Genomic DNA, 26,561 nt, shown 5'->3' on the forward strand with positions numbered 1-26,561 from the left:
TCCGCCCTCAGCGACGGCACTCTCTGACGCCACTTCCGCCCTCGAATTCTAGCCAATCACGGCGTGTTTCCGCCCTCAGCGACGGCACTCCCTGACGCTACTTCCGCCCTCTGTTCCCAGCCAATCACGGGGCCTCTTCCGCCCTCAGGGACGGCACGCACTGCACGCCACTTCCGCCCGCACCTCCCGGCCAATTACGGCGCCACTTCCGCCCTCGGTTCCTAGCCAATCACGGAGCGCTTCCGCCCTCAGTGTCGACACCACCTTTCACGGCACTTCCGCCCTCTGTTTCCAGCTAATCACCGCACCACTTCCGCCCTCAGCGCCGGCTCCATCCGGCCGCGCCCCTTCCGTCCGCAGCGCCCGGCCAATCACCGCGGCCGCCGGCACCGGGGGCGGGGCTCCCCGTAAAGGCACCGGCGCCCCCTTGTCGCCGCGCGGGGTCCTAGCGCCGGGGCGCGCCAGGTTCGAGCCGGGCCGGGCCGGGGAGGTGGCTGCGGGGCGGGGCGGGGCGGGGCCGTGCTACGGGTGCCGGCGCGGCCCACGGCGCTCGGCGGCGGGCGCTTCCCGGCGCGCCCCGCGGCAGATTGTACACAATCATCATGGCCGCCGCCGCCCCAGGTAGGAGCGGGCGGCCCGGGCGGGACGGGGGGGCCGGGGGCTGCCGGGCGACCGGGGCGGGGGGGCCGGGGCCGGGGCCGGGGCCGGGGCCGCGGCCGCGGCCGCGGCCGCGGTCGTGGTCGCGGTCGCGCCCGGTGTCGGTGCCGCGCCGTGCCGAGCCGAGCCGCGCCGCGCCGCGCCGTGCCGTGCCGAGCCGAGCCGAGCCGCCCCTTCCTTTCCCTTCCCGTCCGTTCCCGTCCCTTCCCGTGCGCTCCCCGCAGGTGCCGAGGCGCCGGGCATGGAGGCGGAGGCCGCGGGCTGCGGCGGGGAGGGCGGCTCTCCGGCCGCGGGCCGCTCTCCGCAGGGCGAGGGGCGCCGGCACCCCCCGGCCTCCGTCAGCAACGGCGGCGCCGCGGAGGGCGGCGAGGAGCTGGTGGAGCTGAAGGTGATCTGGAACAAGAACAAGTACGACGTCAAGTTCCGCCTGGACGGCACCGGCGCCGACCTGAAGCAGGAGATCCACTCGCTCACAGGTCGGTGGGGGCGGCCCCGCGCCCCGCGCCGCGGCCGGGCCCCCGGTAACCCCCGCCCCGCCCCGCCTCGCCCGCAGGCCTCCCGCCCGCCATGCAGAAGGTGATGTTCAAGGGGCTGCTGCCCGAGGAGAAGACGCTGCGAGAGATCAAGGTGACGAACGGAGCCAAGATCATGGTGGTGGGCTCCACCATCAACGACGTGCTGGCGGTGAACACGCCCAAAGAGGCCGCCCAGCAGGAGGTGAAGGCTGAGGAGAACAAGAAGGAGCCGCTCTGCAGGCAAAAGGTTGCTGGCGTCTCCCTAATCCCGGGGGGGGCAGAGCCACAGGGCTCGGGCGGTTCTCCTGCGGGGCTCTGCGGCCGCCTTGGGGCCCTCGGAGCAGGGCAGGGGCTTTGGCTGGCACAGGCGAGGGAGACGAGACGAGCTCCGCGCGGAGAGGGTCTCACAGCAGGGAAACGCCCGGCACAGCGCAGCCGGGGGCTGAGGGCCCCCCTTGTGCTGCTGCCAGGCACAGCCCAGCGTTTCGGGCAGGAAACGTTAAATAAGGGAAACGTTTCGCGGTTGTTAGCTCAAGCACAGCCAAGATTAATTGTATCTAAAAACTAACTAACTTTGGTTGACACTCAAGAACTTGATTTCTAAAAACTGCCTTTAAATGGACGCCAAGAGAGCGGTTCCCTCAGCTGTCCGAGCGCCGCAGGGAATGTGGTTGTTCGATTTTCCTCTCGCGTCTTGAAGCATTGCCTCTTAGTAGGAAGCGAAGCGCAGTGCAGTCAGGCTTCTTTTGGGGCTGTGTTGCAGCGTGGTGGGCTGATAAAGGATTTTCAGCTCAAGGTATCACCAACCTCTCTCAAAATAAATTTAAATAAAAATTAAAATGCGCACCGTTGATCTGCAACCTTTATGAGACGTGCTTTTGTTTTTCTGTAATTTATCATAGTTCACGTTCACTGTAAGTCCCATCATTGTTTAAAGGTACTCAGCAACTTACGAGCTGTGAGCATGTTTTTCTTAGTTACTACTGCTCTAATCTGGCCTGGTTTGCTGCTGTGTTGCGGTATGTTGCACTGTCAGATGTAAAGGGTTTTCTGCCATTCACTGAACATAACACTTGACTGTTAAAACTGTCTTGCTAAATGCCAACGATGTGGTTCAGCATGTATGATGCTAAAGTGAGGCGTGGGGTTTTATATATATATATATAATGTATATGTGTATCCCACAAAGGACGTTACCCTTTGCGTTATATTGGGATTTTATTCATCTATGTAATTTGTTTAGACTCTCCTAGGAAGTGCTCGTTAACTTTGAAAATTAACTGTTTCCTGTGTGATAAGCGACTGAATAGTTTTTAACTGTCTCCTGGCGCTGTTGGGTTATGGTCAGTTCAGGGTGCATTAGAAGTAACGTGAACAATTCTGTCGTGTTCCTGTAAATTCTAATTTCTGCTTTTACATTGTAGCAACACAGAAAAGTATTGGATAAAGGAAAACCAGATGATGTGATGCCTTCTGTTAAAGGTGTTCAGGTAAGTAAATGAGTACGTGAGACATTGTCGCAGTTAGAAAAGTGAGGGGTTTTTCTGTGGTTTGAGACCTTTCTTTGATGGCTCTACCTCTCCTTTTTTGTCGTAGTAGAAAACTGAGAAAACAGATCATCCTTATGCTTAAAAAGCTAAAAGGACGTCTTCTCCTCTGAGCGTTTCACCGCGACTTACTGTGTTGCTTTTTTTGCAGGAGCGCCTGCCAACAGTGCCGTTATCTGGCATGTACAACAAATCAGGGGGGAAAGTAAGATTGACCTTCAAACTTGAGCAAGACCAGCTATGGATTGGTACAAAAGGTGAGCGACTCTAAAATTCTGAGATGAATTATTGATGTTTGGTGTATAAGTGAATTGTGTGAGCTAGAACGTTTCTGATGCGATTAAATTGTGTTCGGGGAATAATATTGTTATTTTATTACCTCAGAACTAAATTTTGCTGCTGCTTCTCAGATGTCATTCTCTCGTGTTATCGAATATTGGCTGATATTTTATTTCTGTTCTTGAAAAACATGAGTTCGGTTGTGCCAGTAGACTTACGTTCCAATCCGCTATTCATAGGTCCAAATATAAATTACAATATTTGGCATTTCTAACGTATCTCGAAAGTACTTCATAAACATTGGTTCGATGCCAGCATCACATAGCGGCTCAATGACTTGGCTGAGGCTCAAAAGAGAATCGTAGAGCTGGGAATAAGAGTAGGAGTGCTGGCATCTCTGTCGTTATTTGTCCTTCCAACCAAAATCAGTTGGGTGTCTTGTTTCAGCGACGTACAACTGCAGAAACTATGGCATGTGTTGCTGTGCAGAGGAATCAGTTTACCGTCTTGAGTGGTGCCAGGAGGAGCTGAAAGTGCTGTGGTGATAACGTGCATTGCTGAGGACGTCTCAGATAATCCCCCTGCCTCCAAAGGAAGCCTTTAGTTTGACCAGGATGGGGCAAGGTTATATTGATGAGCAAGAAGAATAGAAGTGCTTGCTCACTGTCCCAGTAAAATAACCTAATTGGACGGTAATATTAGCTTTGGATGGCACCTCCAGCTGCTACGTTATTTCCAAAGTAAGCAGAAATCTCGAAAGTTTTTGACCTTTCCTATGTAGGACAGACTTGATTGTGAACTTGAAGGTTTCCTGTCTTTAAAATCTCCATTGGTACGAATTGCAGCGAGATCTCTCAGGCTAAGTGACAGAGCCGCTGTATTTTTTCCTCTATAGCTTGGGCAGATTTTTTTTTTTCTTACTGATAACGTGTTCTAAATAAGTGAGTAGTATTTAGGTAATTAATCCTTTTCCCTCACCTTCTAGACCAGTTTAAATTCAGTATTTCTGAAACGTTCTAGATTAGTGTTTCTTAAGCTTTGAAATTTGATTTTTCTTATAGTCCTCTGTCTTTAATATAACCTGTTTCCCTACTTCCCCAAATTAGCAGCAGCTTACTTCCTTTAGGGACTGGTTATAATTGCTGGCTGTTGGTGAAAGGAAAACTTCCTGCTCTGAGAAATTCACGGTAGATGCCAGCGCATAAGGGCTAGAATAAATACAAGTAGCTGTTAACACAGTTTTTGTTGTTGTGGCTCTTTTTTTTTTTTTTTTTTAACTTGGCAGTCTTGGAAAACTGAAACTGATTTGTCCCGTATGCAGCCTCCCGTTGCTTCCCACATCACACTGTACATTTTTGTAGCCTGAGGGCTGATAAGGATACGTGTTTCTCAGTTGCTCTGTATACTTCTCATATAGTCGTTGGTAGCATGGATTTGTCTGTTGCTGAGGTGTTGCGAGAAGTCATTCAATTGCAGGATGGTAAATGAGTGCAAAGTAGGATTTCACTCCTGAAGGAGTTGCAAGTCTCACAGCGATAGTTTACAGTCAGCTTAGTTACAGCACTGAGATAGAGAATATTTGTCTTTAGAGCCCAGACTGAGTATGTTTATCTCCCCGTTTACCTTTTTAAGTAAGTGCTTTTTTTCTGGTTCACAAGAATTAATTATGTAGATCCAGGGAATTCTTTGTTCAGTGTATGGTTTTCTCTGTCTTATGTGCAAGAAGGTAATTTTAGGCTGACACAGAAAGCTGGAACTGAAAGGAAGCTTCTTGGAGTTAGGTCTTCAGAAAGAAGTGGGGACGTAACAGACAGAAAATCTCTGAACGATCACCTTGTCAGTCTTGTTGGTTGCTTCTGGCTGGCTTTCCTAAGTCTATCACGTAATTGCAGTCATCTTTTTTCTTTCAGTTTCCCTTTTTTTTTCTTTCCCTACTTACACATGAATGTTTCCTTGCCTGCGCTCTTATAGTAAGAGTTGAGCACTGCCTCGGGTTAAAACCAGAACTAGACTTCAAAGGGTTGGCCAGCCTCTCTTGCCTCAGCTTCTTTCAGCCTTGTCATTTCTGCAGAGCGTAGTATAACCCTTGACAGTCCTGAATATTCTTACACCTGGACCAGCTTTCACTGTGGTCAGAGTGGAGTTCCTTAGGGAGAAACATGAAATTTCCTCACTGAATTTAAGGCCCAAATCAGGTACACTGAAGTACTTGCTGTGATGCAGACATCAAAAGGTGAGGAACTGTGCGGTCCAGTTTGGGATTCCTTTACATTACTCGCGCACCAGCTGGGGGCTGTATGGATAATGTGGAAGACGTTCCTCTCAGCAGCAGATACCCAAAGATCACCCTAGTGGGAAAGCCTGCTGACACCCGAGGAGCTTTTGGAAATAACGGAGGTGGTATTTGACGTTAGCATGACATACATCTTCCTCATATACCAGAAATAATACTTTGATCAATTTTAATGTAGAGAGAACAGAAAAGTTACCCATGGGGTCCATTAAAAATGTGGTGAGTGAACCTATTGAAGGACACGAAGATTATCACATGATGGTAAGTAATGTCTCTACTTTAATAATATCATCCGAGTTACTTCGTGCAAATGTGCAGGAGGAAGGCTTTCAAACTAGAGCAAGTCTGGGACTGATAGCAATACCAGCCTCGTGTGTTGTGGAATGTCACAATGTCAACATTGTCTGCTGTCAGAATGTAAATATTTTGGGCGGCGTGCTGGATATCTGCTACTCTGTGGAACTCTGGGCTGATCTCACACGAGTGGTAGTGCCATTTAACATCCTCCATCTCGTGACTGTTACAGCAGTGTAAAAATACTCATGCTATAACGCATGATTTCTTAATGTTAGCGATATTTTCCTGTATCCAGTTTAATTTCTGGTTTCTGTTCTATTTATATAAATAACAGGCCTTGCTGGTGGTTTAAAAAAGAAAGTGATTTGATTCTGTAATATTTTTTCACGCTTAATTTTCTGAAAAACTGGTATTGGTTATAGAAAAGTAACGCACTTAAGAAGAGCAGTGCTAATTCTACTGGCTGTTTCTTTCGAGGTTTTGCTTAATGTACTCTACAGGAATTGCAGTAACTAACTTCTAAAGTTGATGTAATTTCCTTGTATAAGTCTGCTTCCTTTCTTTAGGGGAAGAAAGGGGAAATGCTGTACCTTATAACCATTGTCTGCAGGAGGGAGCTGATCTAGTCTTCTCTCAGATATTTGTTTTTTGATCACCAATATAAGAAAATGTCCTCTTCCAAAAATAATACAACAATCATTCTAAAACAAGGGTAGAGGTTATCGGCATGCCGTAATGCTCCTCTGCTATTCCTACGTACATAAGTAAGAGAATAAGACATTCTGTCTATTTAGATAGACAAATTAAAATTCTGAGATTTCATTTATTAAATCATGTTCGTTGTCTTAGTTTCTGTTTGGCTTCCTAACTCTGAGCATAATTTCTTTAGAGACTTATCTTCGGGGATGCATTAGATTCTGTCCATGAGTTCCTCGTGTTCTTGAAACTGGCCAAGAGAGTTTGTTGCAGCTGTGATAAAGGAAAGAGCTCATCATTTAATTGGTTCTTTGCAGCTGTTTCTCAGAGGAATGTTTCCTTTAATTGCATACCAAATATGTGTAGTGCATACAACACCCTTGAAAGAGGCCGTAGGTATAGCAGACTCGTTTGGTTTTTGTAGGGGTAAGACGTACGTGCAGTCTGTCTGGTATAAGCTGTTCTGTTTTCCGTATGTAAACGTTGTCATTTTTAACTTTGCAGGCATTTCAGCTGGGCCCAACAGAAGCATCTTACTACTGGGTCTATTGGGTACCAACTCAATATGTTGATGCAATCAAAGACACGGTGCTGGGAAAGTGGCAGTATTTTTGAAAGCACGCTCACCTCTGGCACAGGAAAATGACACAAAGCTAAGGACACTGCTGGGAGAGGCCTCCAACATCCCTGGATGTGATAGTCCTGGAACTTTATTAATAAAATATGATAAACGAGGCATTGATGGAAGCCAGAGGTGATGTTCTTTCACCATTAGTTTACTTTTAACTTAAATTTCACCATCCCTTTTCTGCAGTCAGCTTCAACCATATTTAAAGCAAATACAGTGGAAATCAATAAATCTTAATTCACAAAATACCGTGTGTAATACACTTAAATCTGCTGAGAGTTGATCTTCCAATTTAGTTTAAAAAAGTAAATATTACAGTGTATTATCGAGGATTTTTTACATGGTTTGAACAAAAACAGATATTTTCATAATCTTTCAGTTACAAGCATTAAACTTAATTTAGTTACTTGGTTGTGACTGAGAATTTCAGAAACGGTTTTTAAATAATAAACTTTAAACAGTATGCAAAATTGATGTTTAGTAAGCCATATTCTGCTGGCCCTTTTATTTCAGGTTTGAATCTTTGGTAGCAAACCTCTGATTTTGTTTCCTTAAACCCAAAGATGCCGTGTGCTCTCTCTCCCTCTCTCTCAGCCCTGGGTTGGTACTCTGTGTGGCATGTCTGGAGCAGGTGAATACCACTGTGGGTATTTTATTATCACCGTGACCCAGTGCTGCTTACCGTCCCATTTCATGCCACTTCAGTTGTTTTCCTCTCCCGTGCATACCTCTCTGCTCCTTTTTTACCTCCTGCCTGGGGTGCTACATTTTAGGAGCATTCTCTTGACTGTGCGTGTTGCAGTCCGGAGCCGTTTTGCAGCTGTCGGTATGACACTTACCTGTCCGGCAGGAAAAAACAAACAAAAACTCCAGAGTGCGCTACCTGACGCTGTCTGGTGTGAGTGTGCTGAAGGAGTAGCACGAATCTCGCAAAGGAGGCGAACCAAAGAGACCTTCCTGTCTTGTTTTTTGTTGGGAGGAGGGCAGAGGCGGGAGAGAGAAGCTCCGATGCCGTTTCCCATTCTAAATAACCGCAGTAGTCTTTTGTGACCTGCATTTGAAAGTTTAAAAGTATCATATTCAGTGAATCTTACCAAATGAGGGATATCTATCTAGCAACTAATTTTTGAAATTTAAATTACCTTTCAGCTTTTCTTTTGCTCAAGTTTACAGTAAGTTCTTGCATCTAGGTCTGTCTGAAATACTGCTCCTTGCCTTTGGTTTGTGATGTTCTGTGTCATCTCAGCAATTAACGTGCCATTTATCTCAGGTTTTCTGAATGGACCTTTCAGTCCTGAAAAGGTGCACAACCGTAACAGATTGTATCGTGCAGTCAGACTGAATCAGTCTTGCTGTGTGTTAAACCTGCATCTAACAGATCACTTTTTTTTTGTAACACTGTGGGCTTGATATTAATAAAAATACAAGTAGCTCAACATTTTGTGAAACTCACTTAGAAATATCCTTTTACCAATAGTTGAGCTTAATATATTCCACGTCCTTTTTTCACTTTCCTTGAAATAGCCCAGTTGAAACTCAGCAGGTGCAAATTCCCAAACGAGTATTTATTTTTTTTCTTTGAGAGACTCAGAAAAGCGTTCATTTTATGGTGTGTGTTACGGTTGCGTGTTTACCTGTAGACTCTTGATGGCAACATGAGCAGCTTTTGTTTTGTACTTTCAGTTAGAACATCCATGCAATACGACTTTTAAGGTGTTTCATATCCTACATATAAACTAGTGATGTGCTCGTTACTCTTGTAGCTTGAGGTATTTCCTTTCTGTATACAAGCCAACAGCAGTGTGTCTTGACGTAAACGCACGGAGACGGGAGCGATCCCTGCAGGCGTGCTGTCAGCTCCCCAGAACAACCCCTTCCGAGCGCTCGGAGCGAGTGAATGCAGACAGAGGGGCTGGCGTCAGTTAATTGGAGGTGTAACTACAACTTAAATGCAGCTATCACTCTTACTATTTTCTAATTGCCAATCCTGGTGTTAAGGCTTAAATTTACATTTCAGTACCCGGTGGGAAGTGTATGCACTACAGTACCGCATCCTATGTTGTATGTATATGGTATATAAGGATAATCAGTGACACTGTTTCTTTCTGTCACTTGGCTTCACCTTTGCACTTGCCTGTGTCGTTGGTTCTGTGATTATCAGCTTCCACTTGCTACTTGACTTGCTCGGACCTGTCTGTACATCCATTCATACTCCATTTTCCTTTCCTGTTCTTCCGTTGGCTTGCTCCCTGAGAGGACATGTATCTTAGTTCCAACTCTTCCCCAGAGCTGCCGTGGCTTCCGTGTCCGATGCACTAACTCGGGTGAGTACAGTGCTGCTGGTGCCGCGGGAGGGCGCGTACCCGCCCGGAGCGCTGTCGAGGCGAGAAGGGCACCTGGGCACGCAGAGCGCTGCAGGAGTTAGCATCCCCTCCTGAGTGCTCTGCATCCTGTGCCAGGTACAACAGATCATCTCAAAAGAAACGGAATATAAAAACCGGTGGTTACAAAGCAGCTTTAAATGTGAAGAAAATATTATAAACTAAGATGATCTAACATGGTCCTGTTTAGGTACTTCTTTTCTAGTTGAATTTGATTTGAAAAATTGAACTTTCTTTTTTCTTTTGTTTTTTTGTTCTATGTGCAAAGTTTGAATTAAAATACAGGAAAGTGATACTTATCTGAAACGCTTTAACTGGTGTTCGTTGGCTTAATTTAGTAGGTTTCTGGGGAGTTCTTTGACATGAATTTTCCTATTGAACTTAGCAGCATCGCTTTTAAAATCCTTTCTCTTTTGGAACATGGAACTTGGTATCTTCTGGTATATACCTGTTTTTCCAAGGTGATTCTTGGTATTAGTGATCATTAACATCTAAGAAAACATTTAATATCTTTAGTTGCACTGTGTCACAGCTCGTCCAACTAGGGAGCCATTCCCTAGCCTCTCTCTTGATTTTGGATTTTACTCTCTGGTAACTGTGATGCTCTCCAGAGCAGACTTGCCATAAGAAATGGTTCTGTGGAAGGATGTGGTGGTTAGTCCTCGGTAAGACACAAATATTGTGAGTAAAGTGCAAATGCAGTCAGAATTTTAAGTTGGCTGATGAAGATGTTTTGAGAGCCAACGTGTACTCTTCCATAGGAAGTTTATAGTAACATCTGTGGTGATTCCTATGCAAAAGTTGAATTATTTCACATAAATAACGATGTAATGCCTTTCTGCGGAGATCAGATCCCTGTTGGATATAGACGTAACTCCCCGTGAGCACTGTTTTTGGGGTACTGTTCCTTCCAGCATCAACCCGCTGTTCTCTGGGTTTGCTGATCGGTGATCAGAGCACCCGGCGTGCAGATGCGGGTTCCAGCAGGCCGCAGGCGGTGTCCCCACGCCGAGGTGGCAGCCGATGCCCAGGCGATCCGTCGTCACTCCGCTCACCAGCGGCGTGCAGGAGCAGTAACTGCCCGCGAGGAGACCGCTGCGGTTACGGAGCTGCTCGGAGCCCTTTGCCCATGGCGAGCTGAGACACTGCACCTCCGTGCCATTCTTCCACTTCCCCGTGCCCCCTGCTGCGGGTCTCTTGTTCCTCTCCTTGTCGAGAGTTTGGTATTCCTTCTGCCACCAGTTTCTGCACTCTGTGTGAGCAGCTCCTGCGTTAGTATTCAATTAGGAATACAAAAGGGTATCATTAAACCTTGTGTGGGTTTGAACATAGACTGCATCTTGCGTGAAAATCTTGTATTACTTGCAGGTTTTTCATATCAAGCTTAAGATTAAAGTAAATCGTTAATGTCCATCAGTACACGGTTTGATGAGAAACGTGTAACTAAAGTAAGGATGATCATGAAAAAGAAAGGGTGATCCGAATTAAAAGAGCTAGGCGAACTGTTAGCATGCAATACATTATAGCTGGCAACACACGCACACAGCCTGTTAAATTTTATACTTGACGCTGTTTGTACCCATTGCTTCGTACTTTAAGGTCCAAAGACAACCAGTTCACTTGCAGTGACACCGTGCGGGTGCCCTGCTTTGGCAGTGGTCTGTTCCGTGCTCCCTTCGGGTGCCGGTGGTGCAGCCGCAGGGCCCAGGCACGCTCTCAGCAGAGCCCAGGCTCCGTGCTCTGCGCTCCGGTTCTTGCTGTGCCAACTCAGCGGAGCAAGGTTTGTTTTCAGCATTTTCCTTCTTTTGTTTACTCTTTTTCCTTTGTAACTTTATTTTCCAATGGAACTGTTTCCATTTTAAGTTTTGTACTCTGACCTTTTGCCACCTATTAGAATCAGGTGGTTAGCATCTTGTTTTGCCAGTTAATGTCCTAGTCACTGGGGAGAAGGAAGAAAGGGACCAGGAGAGCTGTGGCAAGTGTTGTATGAACCAGATGGCCATTTTACCTTCTAGCCAAGGATTTGCTTTCTGTGGCTCATGGAAGTTCACTATGTCTTATCCATGTTCTAAGCAATTCATTCTTTTCTTTCTGTCTGTCTGTTTTCAAGGAAAGAAGGTCTTAGATGTTTTTGTCCACTGCAGATTTATTTTAAATGAAATATGTAAGTGCCATGTTTTATGGTATTTTTAAATAATCTATTGCCTATTTCTGGGGAGGGGGAGATGACAACTATTTAGTCTTAGATTTGCACTGCTGGATTTTTTAAGTGTAACCTTGACTGGTTATCCTATTTGTTTTATTCTGTAATATTAGTCTTATGAATTAAAGTTTGATAATTAATTCTTTCTGTGTTTGAGTGTTTCAGCATTCTGTACGTGCTAACCGACTTCTTACAGTATGAACAACTGTGAGTTTGCACTTTGTTTCTGTATAGAAGGACGTACACAGAAATCCCCAGGAATCAGGGCTCGTTGTTAATTCTGACGTTATTGGCGCCTCTCTCCCGGGATGGTGATGTGTGTTTATTGCTGCCATCCATCGCTTCATGCAAAAAGGCTCCGAGTTACAGGACAACGCTGCTTCGGGTCCCTGTTTGCAAACCGGGTTCGCTCTTGTTTTGTGTTGTAGCGTGCCCTTGCCGTGCTGAGCGGGCTCAGCTCTCCCTTCACATACAGGCAGCCCACCAAAAACAGATCCTCGAGAGAAGCCCGGCCCATTATTAGGGCTTAAAACGGACTCGACTTTTGAACGCTTAACGTGTGCTGTTCCGTGTCTGCTACGGCTTTCGGGAGTTTTTCCTCCCCTCCCTTAATACCGGTAAGGGGATGCCCCGGTTCAGTCCTGCTGTTGCGGCAGCAGAGCCCACAGGAGGCGGTAACGCCCCCAGCCGGCTCCACGGGGTCCTGGTTCTGGCTCGGGTGCCCCGGCGTGCCCGCCTGCGGAGCGGCAGCAGCGGGGGGCCGGGGGCAGCGCCCCCCTCCTGCCCTGGGACGAGCCCCTTAAGGAGCGCCGCGGCAGCTCCCGGGCGGGGCCCGGCCGCCTCCTGCAGCCCCCCCGGGGCAGGACTTCCCCGGGCCGTGCCGGGCCGGGGGGGCGGCGGGGAGGAAGCCGCATCCTGGTCCCGCCCGGCCGCGCTGGCTCCGGGGCGCGGCGCTGAGCTCGGCCCGGCCCCGCGCCACCGGCGTGCCCCGGCCATGGGCGGCCCCGCCGCGCTGCTGCTGCTGCTGCTGCTCCGCGCCGCGCCGCGCCAGGTACGGCTGCGGGACGGCCCCGGGGGGGGGGAGCGCGGGTGGCGGGGCCGGGGGGGCGCCGGGGGTCCGCGGGGAGCCGGGACCCCGCCGGTGCGCGGACCCCCGCCGGGCTGCGCCGCCCCCCGGGGGTGCCCGCGGCAGCCGGGCGGGCGCGGCAGGGCCCCGCCGCCCTCGCTCGCTGCCGTTGAGCCGGGCGGCGGGGAAGGGGCTGCGGTGCCTCCCCCTGCCCCGGTGGGCGCCCGCTGCCGCCGCTCGCAGCGGGGCGGACCCGCACGGCTCGCCCCGGGTGACGGGGCCGCGCGCGGCGCCCACCGCGGGGTCGTCGTCCCCTGCTCGTCGCCGCGGGGTCCCCTCCGGGAGAGCCCCCGGCCCGTCCCCTCCCGGAGAGCCCCCGGCCCGTCCCCTCGGGGTCCCCTCCCGGAGAGCCCCCGGCCCGTCCCCTCGGGGTCCCCTCCGGGAGAGCCCCCGGCCCGTCCCCTCGGGGTCCCCTCCCGGAGAGCCCCCGGCCCGTCCCCTCGGGGCTGCCCGGCCGCGTCCTGCTGGCAGCGCCCGTGGCCGGTGGCGTTGCGAGGCGGCGGAGCGGGGCCCGGAGCGGTTCGGGCAGCGCGGCCCCGCCGCTCCTCGGGCGTGAGGGCAGACGGGGCAGGGGACGGCCCCAGGGCCCCAGCGGCCGCGCTCCTGGGCGGGACCGCTGCTGGCAGCCGGCGCCGGGGGCTGAGTTTGGGTCCCCCCAGGAGGAGGGAAAAGGCAGCGGCTGCTGGGGTGGGCAGCGGGAGCGGGGCTGGGCAGCAGGGCCTTCGGTTGGGTGCCCTGCCGCCAAAAAAAGGAGAGATGGGAGAAACTGCGAAGCAGGGGGGAAGAGCGGAGGCTGCTGCAGCTGTGCCGGCTGCAGGGCCCTGCCCCGGGGGCTGGCGGTCTCGGTTCTGGTCCCCGTGCAGGTGGCCACACCACGAATTCAGCACTAGGTATTGGGCTACAGTCTGATGCACCCTCACTGGAGGATGTCCGCTGGCGGGTCTCGGCCGCGCCAGCCGTTCGCCATCCCTCGAGGCCGGGGCGAGCCTACGTGGCGAGCCTGCGCCGTGCTGGAGAAAAGCGGCAGGAAACAGCTGCGCTCCGCCACCTGCCCCCCGCGTCCTCTGGGCAGAGCGGGAGCTGGCACGCTGGCTCTGAACCCACCTACAGATCAAGCAGGAAGAAGGGCAAATAACAGGAGCGGGCTGATGGCAGGGGAGTGGCTGTGAAGTGTGCTCGGAGCAGCAGGTGCAGCTGCGGGGCAGGCGGCGCGATGCCCCTCGGCTGCTGCTTGTGCCGCTGCCGCAGGAATTCCGGCAGCCAGGGACTCCAGGAGAGCGCACCTCTCGGCCCAGCTGTGCCGTGGCTGCTCTGTTGTCGCCAGTTCCTCCTCTGGACGGGCACGTGCTCGCGTGTAGCAGAGCCGCCTGGCGCGGGCTGTGCCGGTTCCTGCTCCTTCACCTGTCCAGGTCCTCGGGCCGAGCCCTGTGCCCGCTCCGTGTTCGAGGATGCGATGAGCAGCAGGCATGAGGCAGGGGGGAAATGTGCAGGGCCATGGGGCGCGCATCAGCTGCGGGCCCTTGGGAGCAGCCGAGGCAGTGGCGTGCTCCATCCATTCCCCCATGGCCGCGTACAGAGCAACCCAAATCCGTCAGGGGCCCGCGGGGTGAGCCCTGCCCCCCCACCTCAGCCGCTGGCGGTGCGGAGCCCGGGCGCTGCGCTGGCCCTTCCCGGCGGCCGTTTCTCTGCCCGTGCTGTTTGCCTGCTGCTCTCCTGTTTGCTGACGGGGCGAGGCTGCTGTGTGAGCACCGCGGGTGAGCTGGCGTTTGCGACGTGGGCACCGCACGTGGGAGTGGCAGCTCCCCTTTCCAGAGCAGGTTTGCAGTCGCTCTCTCATCGTCGTGCGGCTTTGAAGGCCTGGGCTGGTGTTCCTTGTGCTTCTGGCATGAAAAGTCACCCGGCCAGTTTGTTTCTGGAAGGAGCGGGCGGCGGGGCTGCTCGTGTCACCTTGAGGGAGGCAGCGGGAGCCACGGCTGGGCGCAGCCTCTCCGCACCCATCCCCGCGAACGCAGCGCCCCAGGGGAGCGGGGGGCAGAGCCGCCCTGCCCCGGGGCTTCCCGGCCGGCACCGAGCACCGGCCGGCACCCGCAGCACCCACGGCGCGTGGCGCGGCCGTGCAGCTGCCTGCGAGCACAGCCGGTGGCACTGCCCGCGCTTCTTGCCACCGGCTGGTAAAACGCAGCACCTCTGGACAGCGGTTAGCAGGCGTGGTCCCTCCGGTGTCCCGTGTCGCCGAGGCTGAAGGAATAAGCAGGTTTAATACCCTGGTTTGTTGAGAAACCTGGCACAAAAGCTCTCCCTAACTGTGCTTTTCGGATTTGTTTGGTTTGCGGAATTTCTTGAAACTTTTCCAGCTGGGTTATGGTGTCTGTGGACAAAATGCGAGCCTCCTGGGGAGAAGCCTGGCTTTCCTCGTGTTGTTGTTGCCTCTTTGTACAGCCTCTGTCCAGGAGCAGAGGCTGGGAAGTACCTGTTCAAGAAATAAATGTGAGAGCCTGGTGTACTTGGGTTCTTGTACGAATCTGCCTTGAAAGCTTGGCTGTAAATCATGATGGGATTGCAGTGCAAGGGAATAAACCCTTCTCCTGGCAAGTCTCGCCTCACTTGGGACCAGGAGGGACCTTTGGGCTCTTTCCCTGCAGCCGGGTGCTGCAGTGGCGAGCAGCGGGAGCAGTTCAGTGGCACGGCCCTGGGCTTGTCCCCAGGCCCGCAGCACTCTGAGGGCCCCCTTTCTGTCCGTAGTGCCTCAAAAGCAGCGCTGTGACTGTCCCAGAAACGCTGCTCTTCATATCCACGCTCGATGGAAACCTCCACGCCGTGAGCAAGAGCACAGGTGACATCAAGTGGACCCTGAAGGACGGTGAGGATGGGCCCAGCGGGGGCTGCTCGCAGCCCGGGTGCCCGGCTGGCTGCGAGCGGGGGCTGGCGGTGCGCCTCCACCGGGGCCTCTGCGGAGCCGGGAGAGCTGCCGGGTACGGCTCCAGCCAGGCACGGCTGCTGGCAGGGGGGAGCGTTTGCTGCGGGCCAGGTCCCTGCTGCTGGCTGGGGCTATTCTGGGCCTGAAATGCAAATCGGGCTGCAGCGAGCGTGCCAGCGCATGGCTGCGCGCGGTAAACACTGCCACGCTGCCCCTGGCCCGGGGACAGGCTGCTGACGTACACGTTTCGCTCTCTTTTTCAGATCCCATTCTGCAGGTGCCGGTTTATGTTGCAGAGTGAGTATTGCTCTCACGTGGACGGGGCGCCCTTTGCAGTGCAAGTTGTTATCTGTGGGCCTTACAGCCTGTGCAGGAGGCATCCGGAGGTGCTGACTAGCAAGGCTGCCCTGGTGACCCAACAGATTCACAGCAAGAACCCAGACCCTTAGAGAAATTAAACTTCTAGGCTGTGCTGTAGCATTGTCTTAAACCTACCCTTTTGCTAGCACCTCATGTGTGACAAGGGACAGCTGCTCCCTGCTGCCGAGCGGGTAGCCTTGCAACAAGCAGCCCAGAAGCTCTCCGTGCCACCACGCACCAAAGCGTAGGAGGGAAATTGAGGAAAATCCCTAAGTCCTTGTGAAGCTGCAGGGGGAATGGAGGGCACAGAGCTCCTGAGGCGGGCAGGGCAGCAGGGCAGCACGGCCGGCAGTTGCAGAGCGCATGTACGAGGTGCGGTGCTGAGGCAGACCGGTACGTCCCGCACCAGACCCAGAGCGAGAGGTTTCCGGGGAAGGTTAAGCGCTGATATGAGTCACCCTGCAGCACGCTGCAGAAGGGGTTTCTTCATTGCGTCCCCTATTTAGCCGTTGGCATGTGCCCAGCAGTGGGGCACAGCTCACCTTTCACTCTCCTCTCTTCAGACCGGCATTTCTTCCAGACCCCAACGACGGCAGCCTGTACATCCTGGGAGGGAAGAACAAAGAAGGCCTGATGGTCAGTAGCGCGGCGGGGGGCTGCCTGCATCCCACGCCCCTCTCTGCTTTCACGGGGCTGGGCAGGGCAGGCTCGGGGCGTCCGGTGGCTCCTGCTTGCCCTCGTCACCTTGGCGGTGTCAGCCTAGCGGTGTGGGGCCAGCACAGCTTGCTCCGTTTCCTTCCCCGCCGCTCCGTCCAGCTCAGGGGTGGGCCGTGGAGGCAGGTGCGATGGGGGGACCCCCCCGGCAGCACGTCCCCTGGAGGCAGGGGGTTGAGCCCACGCGGACGTTGCGCTGGCACCGCTGCCACTCGGTGTCTGTGTTGCAGAAGCTCCCGTTCACCATCCCAGAGCTGGTGCAGTCCTCGCCGTGCCGCAGCTCGGACGGCGTGCTCTACACAGGTACGAGAGCCCTGGGGCAGGGACTGGTCGCTGCTGGGGGGTCTGCCCGGGGTGCGGGGGGTCTGTCCGGGACGCGGGCAGGCGCTGACCCGAAGCACGAGCACACGCACCCAGGGGCTGGGTGCAGAGGGGGAGAGGCTGAGTGGGGACCTGGTGGAAACGTGTCCGTGGACGGGGCGAGGTGGGGAGGAGGCCCGGCGGAGCGGCTGCAGGGAAGGAGAGGAGCGCGGGGCTCTGGAGGCTTATGGCAGAATGTGCTTTCGTTCGCAGGGAAGAAGCAGGACACCTGGTTCGTTGTGGACCCCAAGTCAGGGGAGAAGCAGACCACTCTCTCGACGGAGGCCTCGGACGGGCTGTGCCCCTCCAGTCCCCTGCTCTACATCGGCCGTACCCGTAAGCCAGTCTTCCTCGCCGTTTATCTGTCCTCCCAGGAGGAGGGTGCTGGGCTGTCTGCCCGCCCCGTGGGGACACGGGCTGCCCAGGGGGGGCTGCGTGACCCCTGCTGCCAGCGGCAGGCCCTGCTGGAAATGGCAGGGGGCGGAGAGGTTGGGCTTCCCCAGCAGCATGCCCCGCTGTTAGGCTCGGCAATCCCGACGTGCCGGGGCCGGGCTGGCTCTGTGCCGCCCCAGGCAGCGGGGCGCTCGGTGTTTCCTCCCGCTGCCCCCTCCTGAGGCGCCGTCCCCGCGGCGCGCTGTGACCCTGCGGCCCTGCTCTCGCCGCAGAGTACGTCATCACCATGTACGACACCAAGTCGCGGGAGCTGCGCTGGAACGCCACCTACTCCGACTACTCGGCGCCGCTCTGCGAGGAGTCCTACCCCTACAGTGAGTCGCTGCTCGCCCCTGGCCGGGCACCTGCGGCACCAGGCCCTGCTGGTCACTGGGGAAAGCGGCTGCAGGGTCAGCTGTGCCGTGCCAGCGCTCGCGTGCGTGGCAGAGACGGGGCCACGGCTCTGTGCCAAGTGGCACGCGCCCCTCTGGCGCGGCCAGCCCTCCTTGGCCCGGGGACAGTCACCCGTGTCCCTTGGAGCACACCCTGGGTTGCCGCAGGACGCGCGGGGTCTCCCTGGAGCGCTTCTGCCCGGCAGCCGCTGCAGCGCCTCCTCCGTCTGTCTCTGGCTAGAAATGTCACACTTCGCCTCCAGCGGGGACGGGCTGGTGGTGACGCTGGACAAGGAGAGCGGGGAGGTCCTGTGGGCGCACAACTACGGCTCGCCCGTGGTCGGCATCTACCTGTGGCACCAAGACAGCCTCCGCCGCGTCCCCCACCTCAACCTGGCCATGGAGACGCTGCGCTACCTGACCTTCCACTCGCAGGACATCCACCTCATCAGGGGGAGCTACCAGACCGTGAAGGACTTCACGGCCACCAAGACCCAGCTGCTGTACGTGACCGGGGGGCTGCGGGGAGGGGGCTGCGGCTGCAGGGCCCTGCTGGGGAGGCTCTGGGCGGGGGCGGCTTCGTTCTGAGGCAGAGCACCCACTGGTGTCACAGCCCGAGGGCGGCACTGGGGACGCCGGTGGGCCCTGGCTCTGGCAACTGGTGGGGTCACACCTCTCACGCTCGGGGGCTGACGCTTTCCCCGCGTTGCAGGCCTGCGCTCTACGTGGGGAAGTACGCGGCCAGCTTCTACGCCTTGACCTCGCTGGTCCACGACAGCGTGGCGCTGGTGGTGAGTGTCCTCGCTGCCCCGCGGGGCTCCCTGTGCCGGGGGAGCCCTGGCACGTGGCACGTCCCCACTGCTCCGTCCTTCAGCCGCAGGGCATCACGCTGGCCAGGATCGATGGCCCCACCACAGACGACGTGACCATGAGAGAGTCAGGAGAGTGCGAGATCACTCCCAGCACCGACGTCAAGTACCCGCAGGGCAGCATCACCTCCATGCGCAACCAGTGGCTCCTGATAGGTGCGGACCCGCGGCGGGCCCCAGGGGATGGCGTGAGGGCGCTCCGTGGCGTGGCAGCAGCACGGCTGCGGTTCATCCCCAGGGACCGTGATGGCTCTGCCTGGGGTCACAGCCCTACCCCTCCCCATCGGGGTGTGCAGGGGCCCTGACGCTTCCCGTGCCGCTGGCTGTGGTGCTGCCGGCGGGGCCGTGCACACCGGTGCTGATCAGCTGGCTTGCTCCATGGCCGCACTTGCAGCGAGGTGGCAGGAGAGGCCCCGCTGTGGCGGTGTGTTTGGGAATGAAGCCAATGTCTCAGAGCGGCCCAGGCCAAGTGCAGCGTGAGAGGGCAGGGGATCTCGCCACGTGCCTTTCTCCGCTGGCTGCTGCTGCTCCAGGTCCCATCTCTGGGCCGGAGCCAGCAGGCCGTAGCCGCGGCTTTTCCTGCTGCCCTTCCCCTGGACGCCACAGCTGCCTGGCGAGCCCACGCCACGCGGATGAGTGGGCTGAGGCTGTGCCCAGAGGCCGGGTGGTGGCTATCTCTGCTTTCCTCTCGCCCCAGGGCACCACGAGCTGCCTCCTGTGGTCCACACCACGATGCTCAGAGCTTTCCCGGAGAACCTGAGGAGGACGACAGAAACCATCATTCCCCGGAGCTCCCCGGCCAGGACCGTGTTTGACAACGTGAGCGGCGGGGCCCCGCTGGGTCGCTGCTCTGCACGGGGGAGCCCCGGGCTGTGCGGGGCCGCAGAAGGGTCAGGGCCATCCAGGGCGGTGCGATGCGTGCCGGCGTGGGGACGGCGCCGGGAGGGTCCTGTGCGCCACCCAGCTTCGGGGGTCGGCTGGGAGGGGAGGGAGCCCGAAGCCTGAGTGCCTGGAGGTCCCTGCCATATAGCCCCGGTGCTCCCCCCCTGTGTTGCAGTTCCTGGCCCCGAGCAGCGTGGAGGAGCCGGCTGTGCGGAGCAGCGACGGGCAGCTTCCATCCGATGCCAGCAGGGAGCAGGTGGAGGTGTACCCAGAGTCCGGCAGCTGGGACGTGGTGCTGGCCGGCCTTGGCAGCGCCCTGCTGGGTGGGGGCATCCTGCTGCTGCTCCTCACGGTGCGTGGGCTCCTGACCCCCGCACCTGCCTGCCTGCTGCGGGGCTGGAAACTGCTTGTGCCGGAGCAGTGCCGGTGCCCTGGGCTCCGCAGGGCTACCAGCAGCTGAGGCCGTTTGTTCTTTGTGCTCCAGAAGCTGCAGAGGCAGCACGAGGCGCAGCAGCAGCAGCTGGAGAAGCAAATTCAGCTCCTGCAGCAGCAGCAGCAGGAGATGCTGCTCCCGCCCCGGGTCTCTGGCGAGGGTGTCTCTGGGGAGCCCGGGGAGCCAGAGGGGGGCCAGGGAAGCACGTCTCGGCTCTCACAGAGCTCGGGCCCCGCTGCCCACCTGAAGGACCCAGCCAACGGGGTGGTCGGCCTGGAGCCAGCTGCGCTGACGGCTGCTGGAGGTGCGTGCTGGTGGCAGCGGGAAGGCAGCGAGGGGTGCTCTGTCCTGCGGGCCAGCAGCCCCTTGTGGGAATGTCCACGTCTCCTCCTCCACAACGTGGAACCTCTCAGAAAAACAAATCCACGGCTTCGAGGCTCGTGGAGGCTGAGAAGAGGCTGGGCAGGCGGTGTCATCCAAAGCAGGAGCAGAGGGGCCCTGCAGATGGGATGGCTCCAACCGCAGCTGAGGGCGTGGAGATGCCAGCGCTGGTGTTGGATAGGGGTGGGCTGCAGAGGAGGTTTGGGAGTTGTAGGGACCAAGAGACAAGCAGGTGGTTAAAGAAATGGATGTCCTTCATATAGGACTAACGCTTAAAGGTTGAAGGATGCCTCTCTTTGCAGATGTGGAACCAGATGTGATCGTAGTTGGGAAAATTTCTTTTAACCCCAAGGATGTGCTGGGCCACGGAGCTGGAGGAACCTTTGTCTTCAGGTGGGTGGCACCTGGGACGCCCGCGCAGGCCTCCCTCCACTTCTGCCTGGGAGCCACCAGCGCAGCTCTGCGGCAGGCGCCTTCCCCGCCTGGCATCCGCGCAGTGCAGAGGTTTTTGTGAGGGGGTTGCCACCTTCCCCTTACCCAGCCCTTATCAAACCGACCTGGGGAGCTGGGCTCGTGGCCTTCGGTAGCGGGGGCAGCGGGGGCAGCTGGCCGTGCTGGCACACCGCCCTGCCTGCCCCTGCCCCTCCGCCGCCCCGCGCTGTCGGGAGCAGGCTGGGCCCTGCCCGCCGCGGGCAGCCCGCTCCCTTGGTGGGTCTGGTGTGCAGGGGAGTTCCCGTGGGTCTGCCTGCAGCGCCTTCCCCAGGGCCAACCACAGTAAAAAGCGAGGGACGTTGTTTTCCTACAAAAACGTTCACCTGAACCCCTGGTGCCCTGCTCGCTGCAGAGGTTTCTGCCTGCTTGTGGCTCCGGGCAGCGCTCCCGTGCTGAGGGTGCTGAGGGACGGGTCTGGCATCGCCCAGAGCCCGTCTGGGCCGTGCCTCTGCAGCGCTGGGCTCTGCTCTGCCTGGTGCTGGGCGCTGCCATCACCGGACATCTGCACGCAGGGGACACTTCGATGGCCGGAACGTGGCCGTGAAGCGCCTCCTGCCCGAGTGTTTCCACCTGGTGGACCGGGAGGTGCAGCTGCTCCGCGAGTCGGACGAGCACCCCCACGTCGTGCGCTACTTCTGCACCGAGAGGGACAAGCAGTTCCACTACATCGCCATCGAGCTCTGCTCTGCCACGCTGCAGGAGGTGAGCCTGCACCTCGCACCTCGCGGCTGCTGCCCGGTGGCTGCCCACCGGCCCTGCCTGCCCCGTCCCCGCCGCGCAGCTGGTCCCCAGGGGCAGGCTCCCAGTTCCACCCACCCCGCTAGCGAGGTGCTGCAGGAGCCGGGGCTGCGCGTGGCGAGCACGGCGTGCAGCCGGCAGCTCTGGCTGGGAGCCCTCCCTGGGGGGGGGGCGCAGTGAGGGCCATGGGCTGCAGCTGCCGGCTGGTCAGCCTGGAGATGGCAGGCCTCAGGCACGGGATGGCCTCCAAAAGGGCTCGTACATCTGAACACTCATCTCCTTCCACCTCCGTCAGCCTAGCGAGAAGTTTCTCCTGCCCAGCCTTGCCTTGTTTGTCCGGTCCCTCAGGCCCCAGTGCACATCTTTCTGTCTCCCTGTTCCCAGTACGTGGAGAGCCCCAGCTTCAATCGGCGCAGCCTGGACCCGGTGTCTGTCCTGCACCAGACCATGTCAGGCCTGGCACACCTGCACTCCCTCAACATCGGTAAGAGGGCAGCGTCCCTTGCGTCGGTGCACGTGCGTGGGCTCTGTGTCCTGTCCCCAGCCAAGCCCGCGGCGCTGCAGCATTCGGACCGGTCGCTGTTGGGAGTGGCTGGGCATGCAGGAGATGTGCTGCAGCCCTGCTCATCCCAGCAGCACCTCCGGCATCAGCCCTGCGGCACGGGGCCACGCCTGCAGGTAACGCTGTGAACTGTCTCTTGCAGTTCATCGTGACCTGAAGCCCTGTAACATCCTCATCTCTGTCCCGAACACCCACGGGCAGATCCGAGCCGTCATCTCTGACTTCGGCCTGTGCAAGAAGCTCCAGGGGGGGCGGCACAGCTTCAGCCTGCGCTCCGGCATCCCCGGCACCGAGGGGTGGATTGCGCCCGAGGTGCTGCAGGAGGCCCCGAAGGAGAACCCCGTCAGTGAGCCGTGGGCGCCTCCGTCCTGCTTAGCGTGCTCCTTGAGCCTTTCTTTGCAGCGTCCTCCTTGCTTGCAGCAGCCTTGCGGTGTGCCGCTGAAATGCACAATTCAGACCGGAGCTCTGAGAGCGAAAGCCAGCCCCAGTGCAGCAGCAGTGCGCACCACCCGGGCAGCAGCCGCCTCCTGCTGTCCTCCCCTTCGCCGTGGAGAGGCAGAGCCCGGGGCCTGGCGAGGCCGGAGCCCCATCGCGGCCCTCCGACACTTGGCTCTGGTGCTTGGAAGCGTGGGGCGCGTGGTGGTGGTGACATCTGCGTGCCCCGGGGATCGATCCTGTTTCTGCTGGGAGCTGGTTGCTGATGGGCCTGGCAGGGCACGGGCTGCTGTTGGCAACGCGCTTCACGTAACCTCGTGCTAGGATCAGCTTGCACAGACGTTTAAGGCAGCAGCAGCTCTCCCGTGTTCATCTGGCTGTGGAGTCCTGGCTTGTGTCAGTGTCCCTGAAAACCTCTTCCCTGATGAGGACCCGAGGTGCTGGGGGGCATCGCTGGCCTAGGGAGAGACCGTCCCTGCCCTGGAAAGCTTGGCAGGCAGGAGCCCGTGCGCCTTGCACTTACCAGCGGTGCCGCGGTGTCTCGGTGTTGCTGCCTGGCTAAAGCTGTAGCTAACGACCGGGCGTTCACGTAGAAGAGTGGAAAAGCGGGGGGTGTAAAGCTTTCCTCACCCTCTGCCGCGAGGGTCCCATCTCCCCGCCTGTGTCTTGCAGACGTGTGCTGTGGACATCTTCTCAGCCGGCTGCGTCTTCTACTACGTGGTGTCGGGAGGGCAGCACCCGTTCGGGGACAGCTTGCGGCGACAGGCCAACATCCTGGCGGGCGCTTACCAGCTGCCCTGCCTGCAGGAGGAGGCGCACGGTGAGGCTGCCCGGAGACCGGTGCCTGCAGCAGCCGTCCCGTGCCAGGCTGTGCGGCGTGCCCCGTCCTCCCTGCGGCCTCGCTTAGCGCGCTCTCCTGTTTTGCGTTCAAGACAAGGTCGTTGCAAGAGAGCTGATTGTGTCAATGATCAGTGGCGAGCCCCAGAAGCGCCCCTCGGCCCCCGTGGTCCTTATGCACCCCTTCTTCTGGAGTGCGGAGAAGCAGCTGCAGTTCTTCCAGGTGAGAGTGCTGAGTCCGGCTGGGCAGTGCCTTTAGGTGTGGTCTGAGCACAGCTGGCACCGTGTGGGCTGCAGGTGGTCTGAAAAAGTGCTGGAAACAGCCACACATATTCACCGTGCTCATTTTGAGCTACTTTCGCAAGGGGTGTTCCCCTGTTCCCCCAGTTTGGGGTCAGCACTAAACAACCCCTCCCGTGCTGGATGTGCTGCGTGTCCCCCCCCATCCCTGCAGCTCTGCGCTCTGGTGCTGGCCGGGACGGGCATGGGACCAGAGCCAGTGCCAGCGCCCGTCCCAGTCCCTGCTCTCTGGCGCAGGACGTCAGTGACCGCATCGAGAAGGAGCCAGCCGAGGGGACCATCGTGGCGGCGCTGGAGGCCGGGGGCCGCTCGGTGGTGAGGACGAACTGGAGGATGCACATCTCCCTCCCGCTGCAGACAGGTAAGAGCACAGGCTCTGGGCTCACGCGGTGCCCTCCTGCTGCATGCAGAAGCACGCAGGGAATGGAGCCCTCTGGGTCTGGTGCCATTTACTGGCCATGAGGCACCTCCAGGTGTCCAGGAGCCAAAAATCCAGGGGAGATAAAGATGCAGCCCTTGGAAGGGCAGAGCAGGGCAGTGACCCCTGCCCAGAGCAGGGCCTCCTGCAGGGCTCTGGCTTCCCACGGGCACTCACCATGCTGCTGCGCCTCTGCTCTGCTTTCTCCCCAGACCTGAGGAAGTTCCGCACCTACAAGGGCGGCTCGGTGCGCGACCTCCTGCGGGCTATGAGGAACAAGGTACGGCCCCTGCCCCGCGGCCGGGCTGCACGCCTTGCCGGCCGCCCCTCACCAAGCCCTCTGTCCTGCAGAAGCATCACTACCACGAGCTGCCCGCTGACGTCCAGGAGGCGCTGGGCTCCGTCCCCGAAGGCTTCGTGCAGTACTTCACCTCCCGCTTCCCGCGGCTGTTGCTGCACACACACAGCACCATGCGGCTCTGTGCCCGCGAGCGGCTCTTCCGTCCCTACTACGTCCCGGAGCCGGGAGGCGCGGGGAGGTGAGCGGGCACCGAGCCGGGGCTCGGCAGCGGGGGGCCGCGGCCGCCGCTCCTCGGGGTGCCAGGCTCCCGGCAGGTGGGGCGCCAGCGCCCGTCTCCCGTCTCTGCAGCTGAAGCAGCGCTTGCCGGGGCACTGCCCCTTTTGGGGTCTCTGACAGGATTTAGCCACAGCTGCTGTGCTGCAGCCCCTGTGCCCTGTCCTGCCCCGGCTCAGGGGGAAGGGGGCTCCTGCGGGGAGCCCCTGCTGGGGTCCCTGCGTGGCCCTTGGCCGCCGGGGAGCTCGGCTGCCGCTGGGCACAGGGACTCCGGGGGACATCTCTCTGAGGAGAAGGCAGGAGGCGCCGTGCTCAGAGCACCCGGCCCACCCGCCTTGCGCCCGTTGTCCAGCAGCCCAGCGCTGCCACCGGCCCTGGGCTCCCCAGCATCCGTCTGCCCTGTGCACGGCTGCCTTGGCTGGGGAGGGGGCGTCTGGGACCCGGGACCCGGTGCCCACAGGGGTGCGGGCAGCGGGGGCCGGCAGCGATGTGCATGGGCTGGCCTTGGGCTGGCTCTCCTTGGTCTGCTGAGCCCCAAGGGCCGTGGTCAGGCTCAGGAGCCTGAAGACCCTTCTGTCAGAGAACAGAATAGCTCTACTGCACAGACAGTACTTTGAGAAGTCAGGGGAAAAAAAAAAAGGCATTGAAAGCATTTTCTTGGGAATAGCTGAAGGAGCAGCTTGACTGCTGCGTTGGGCGCGGAGCCAGCGTGCCGTTCCTGAGGATCAGCACGCGTCGTTCCCGTGGGTCTTCCTGGGCTGTGTGCCTGTGGAAGAGCTGTCTGAGCGTGTGTTTAACGCACAGAGGTGACCAGGAGGACCGACACAGCAGTCCTGATGCTGGATGAGGTCCTTCATCCCAGCTGAGGACGAGCAGATCAGCGTTTAGCATCTGCTCCTAGGGCTCTGGTCGTGCTCTTTGCATTGGGCCTGCAGAGGGCACGGCATGGCCAGCCCTGGAGGGAGGCTCGAGGCCTCCAGCACAATCCTGATAATGAAGTGTTTTTATCTCAGCCTGGCTGAGGGAAAGGTTTTCTCCCTCCCGGTGAGCAGCAGCCTGCCATTAGGCCAGATACCCGTTAGTCCTCAGACCGGGGCAGTTTGTACTGCAGAAGAGCCGTGCCGCTGTTTGTGGGCAGTTTTCTCAGGACATAAAGGAAGGCAAGCAAGAGGGAAACCTCTTCTCCCCTGCCGATCCCTTCTCTCTGAACTCGGGCCTGTGCCTGCAGCCCCCCAGCTCCTCCAGGCCTGGAGCGACGGCAGCAGCCCAGGCTCACAGCTGCGTGCTGCCCAGGGCGCGTTTCCCATGGACGTTCTGATTTATGACACCTCCTGGGGCTGAGGTCAAGCCCCTGTCTCATGCAAGCCTGGCCATGGGTGAAGCACCCGTAGGGCCTGCGGGCAGCCTGGGAGCTGATGTGGCAGCAGCTCTGCCTCCTCCCAAACACACGGCGGCTGCAGACCTCGCTGCATGGAGCTCCCCACGGCTGCTGTAAGCTGGCAGTGCCAAGGGGAACCCAGGCCCAGGAGCCCCTGCGCGAGGCCTTCCTCTCTGAACAGCAATAACTTCGATGCAGCCTAATTCCTCCCTGCTGGGGTGTGGGGTTTGGTTACATGGGGGATGATCCATGGATCCATTATTTTCAGAATAGTGTATAGCATAGAACATTTTGTATAAAATGTTATAAAAAATAAAAAGTTTTTCTGCTTGAAAACAAACTGGTAGGAGAGCACTAGTATGTGCTAACTGTCAGCACTGAGTTTCTAGGGCAAGCTATTTTGCTGTGTAGTCACACTTGTGGCTTTATTTCACATTGTAAACAGGGCTGATCAAATAGAAAAGC

The 26,561-nt window shown here is 57.6% G+C and overlaps 2 protein-coding genes across 4 annotated transcripts; both read left to right on the forward strand.

The window, feature by feature from the left end:
* Nucleotides 1-441: 441 nt before the first annotated feature.
* Nucleotides 442-7,020, forward strand: UBFD1 (ubiquitin family domain containing 1). 2 transcript variants are annotated; one of them, XM_066977792.1, is made up of 8 exons: nucleotides 442-465; nucleotides 882-1,133; nucleotides 1,211-1,419; nucleotides 2,075-2,086; nucleotides 2,597-2,662; nucleotides 2,871-2,976; nucleotides 5,470-5,552; nucleotides 6,789-7,020. In XM_066977792.1, exons 2-8 carry the CDS (start codon nucleotides 899-901, stop codon nucleotides 6,897-6,899), a joined length of 822 nt encoding a protein of 273 aa, XP_066833893.1. In that variant the 5' UTR covers nucleotides 442-465; nucleotides 882-898; the 3' UTR covers nucleotides 6,900-7,020. The 2 variants fall into 2 exon arrangements, with proteins under 2 accessions (XP_066833893.1, XP_066833892.1); XM_066977791.1 differs by lacking the exons at nucleotides 442-465; nucleotides 2,075-2,086 and adding an exon at nucleotides 494-621.
* A 5,187-nt stretch (nucleotides 7,021-12,207) lies between these two features.
* Nucleotides 12,208-26,436, forward strand: ERN2 (endoplasmic reticulum to nucleus signaling 2). Of its 2 annotated transcripts, XM_066977787.1 has the most exons (22): nucleotides 12,220-12,547; nucleotides 15,365-15,482; nucleotides 15,803-15,836; nucleotides 16,463-16,535; nucleotides 16,844-16,916; nucleotides 17,187-17,309; nucleotides 17,639-17,740; nucleotides 18,039-18,300; nucleotides 18,510-18,588; nucleotides 18,672-18,822; nucleotides 19,364-19,485; nucleotides 19,724-19,900; nucleotides 20,033-20,285; nucleotides 20,665-20,755; nucleotides 21,367-21,556; nucleotides 21,977-22,076; nucleotides 22,297-22,496; nucleotides 23,262-23,409; nucleotides 23,522-23,649; nucleotides 23,964-24,087; nucleotides 24,357-24,424; nucleotides 24,496-26,436. In XM_066977787.1, exons 1-22 carry the CDS (start codon nucleotides 12,491-12,493, stop codon nucleotides 24,685-24,687), a joined length of 2,865 nt encoding a protein of 954 aa, XP_066833888.1. In that variant the 5' UTR covers nucleotides 12,220-12,490; the 3' UTR covers nucleotides 24,688-26,436. The 2 variants fall into 2 exon arrangements, 1 of the variants encoding a protein (XP_066833888.1); XR_010825143.1 differs by lacking the exons at nucleotides 23,522-23,649; nucleotides 23,964-24,087; nucleotides 24,357-24,424; nucleotides 24,496-26,436 and having other exon boundaries at nucleotides 12,208-12,547; nucleotides 22,297-22,985; nucleotides 23,262-23,400.
* The last annotated feature ends 125 nt before the right edge of the window (nucleotides 26,437-26,561 follow it).

Source organism: Anser cygnoides, chromosome 15, assembly GCF_040182565.1.
Source record: "Anser cygnoides isolate HZ-2024a breed goose chromosome 15, Taihu_goose_T2T_genome, whole genome shotgun sequence".
Lineage (NCBI taxonomy): Eukaryota > Metazoa > Chordata > Aves > Anseriformes > Anatidae > Anser > Anser cygnoides.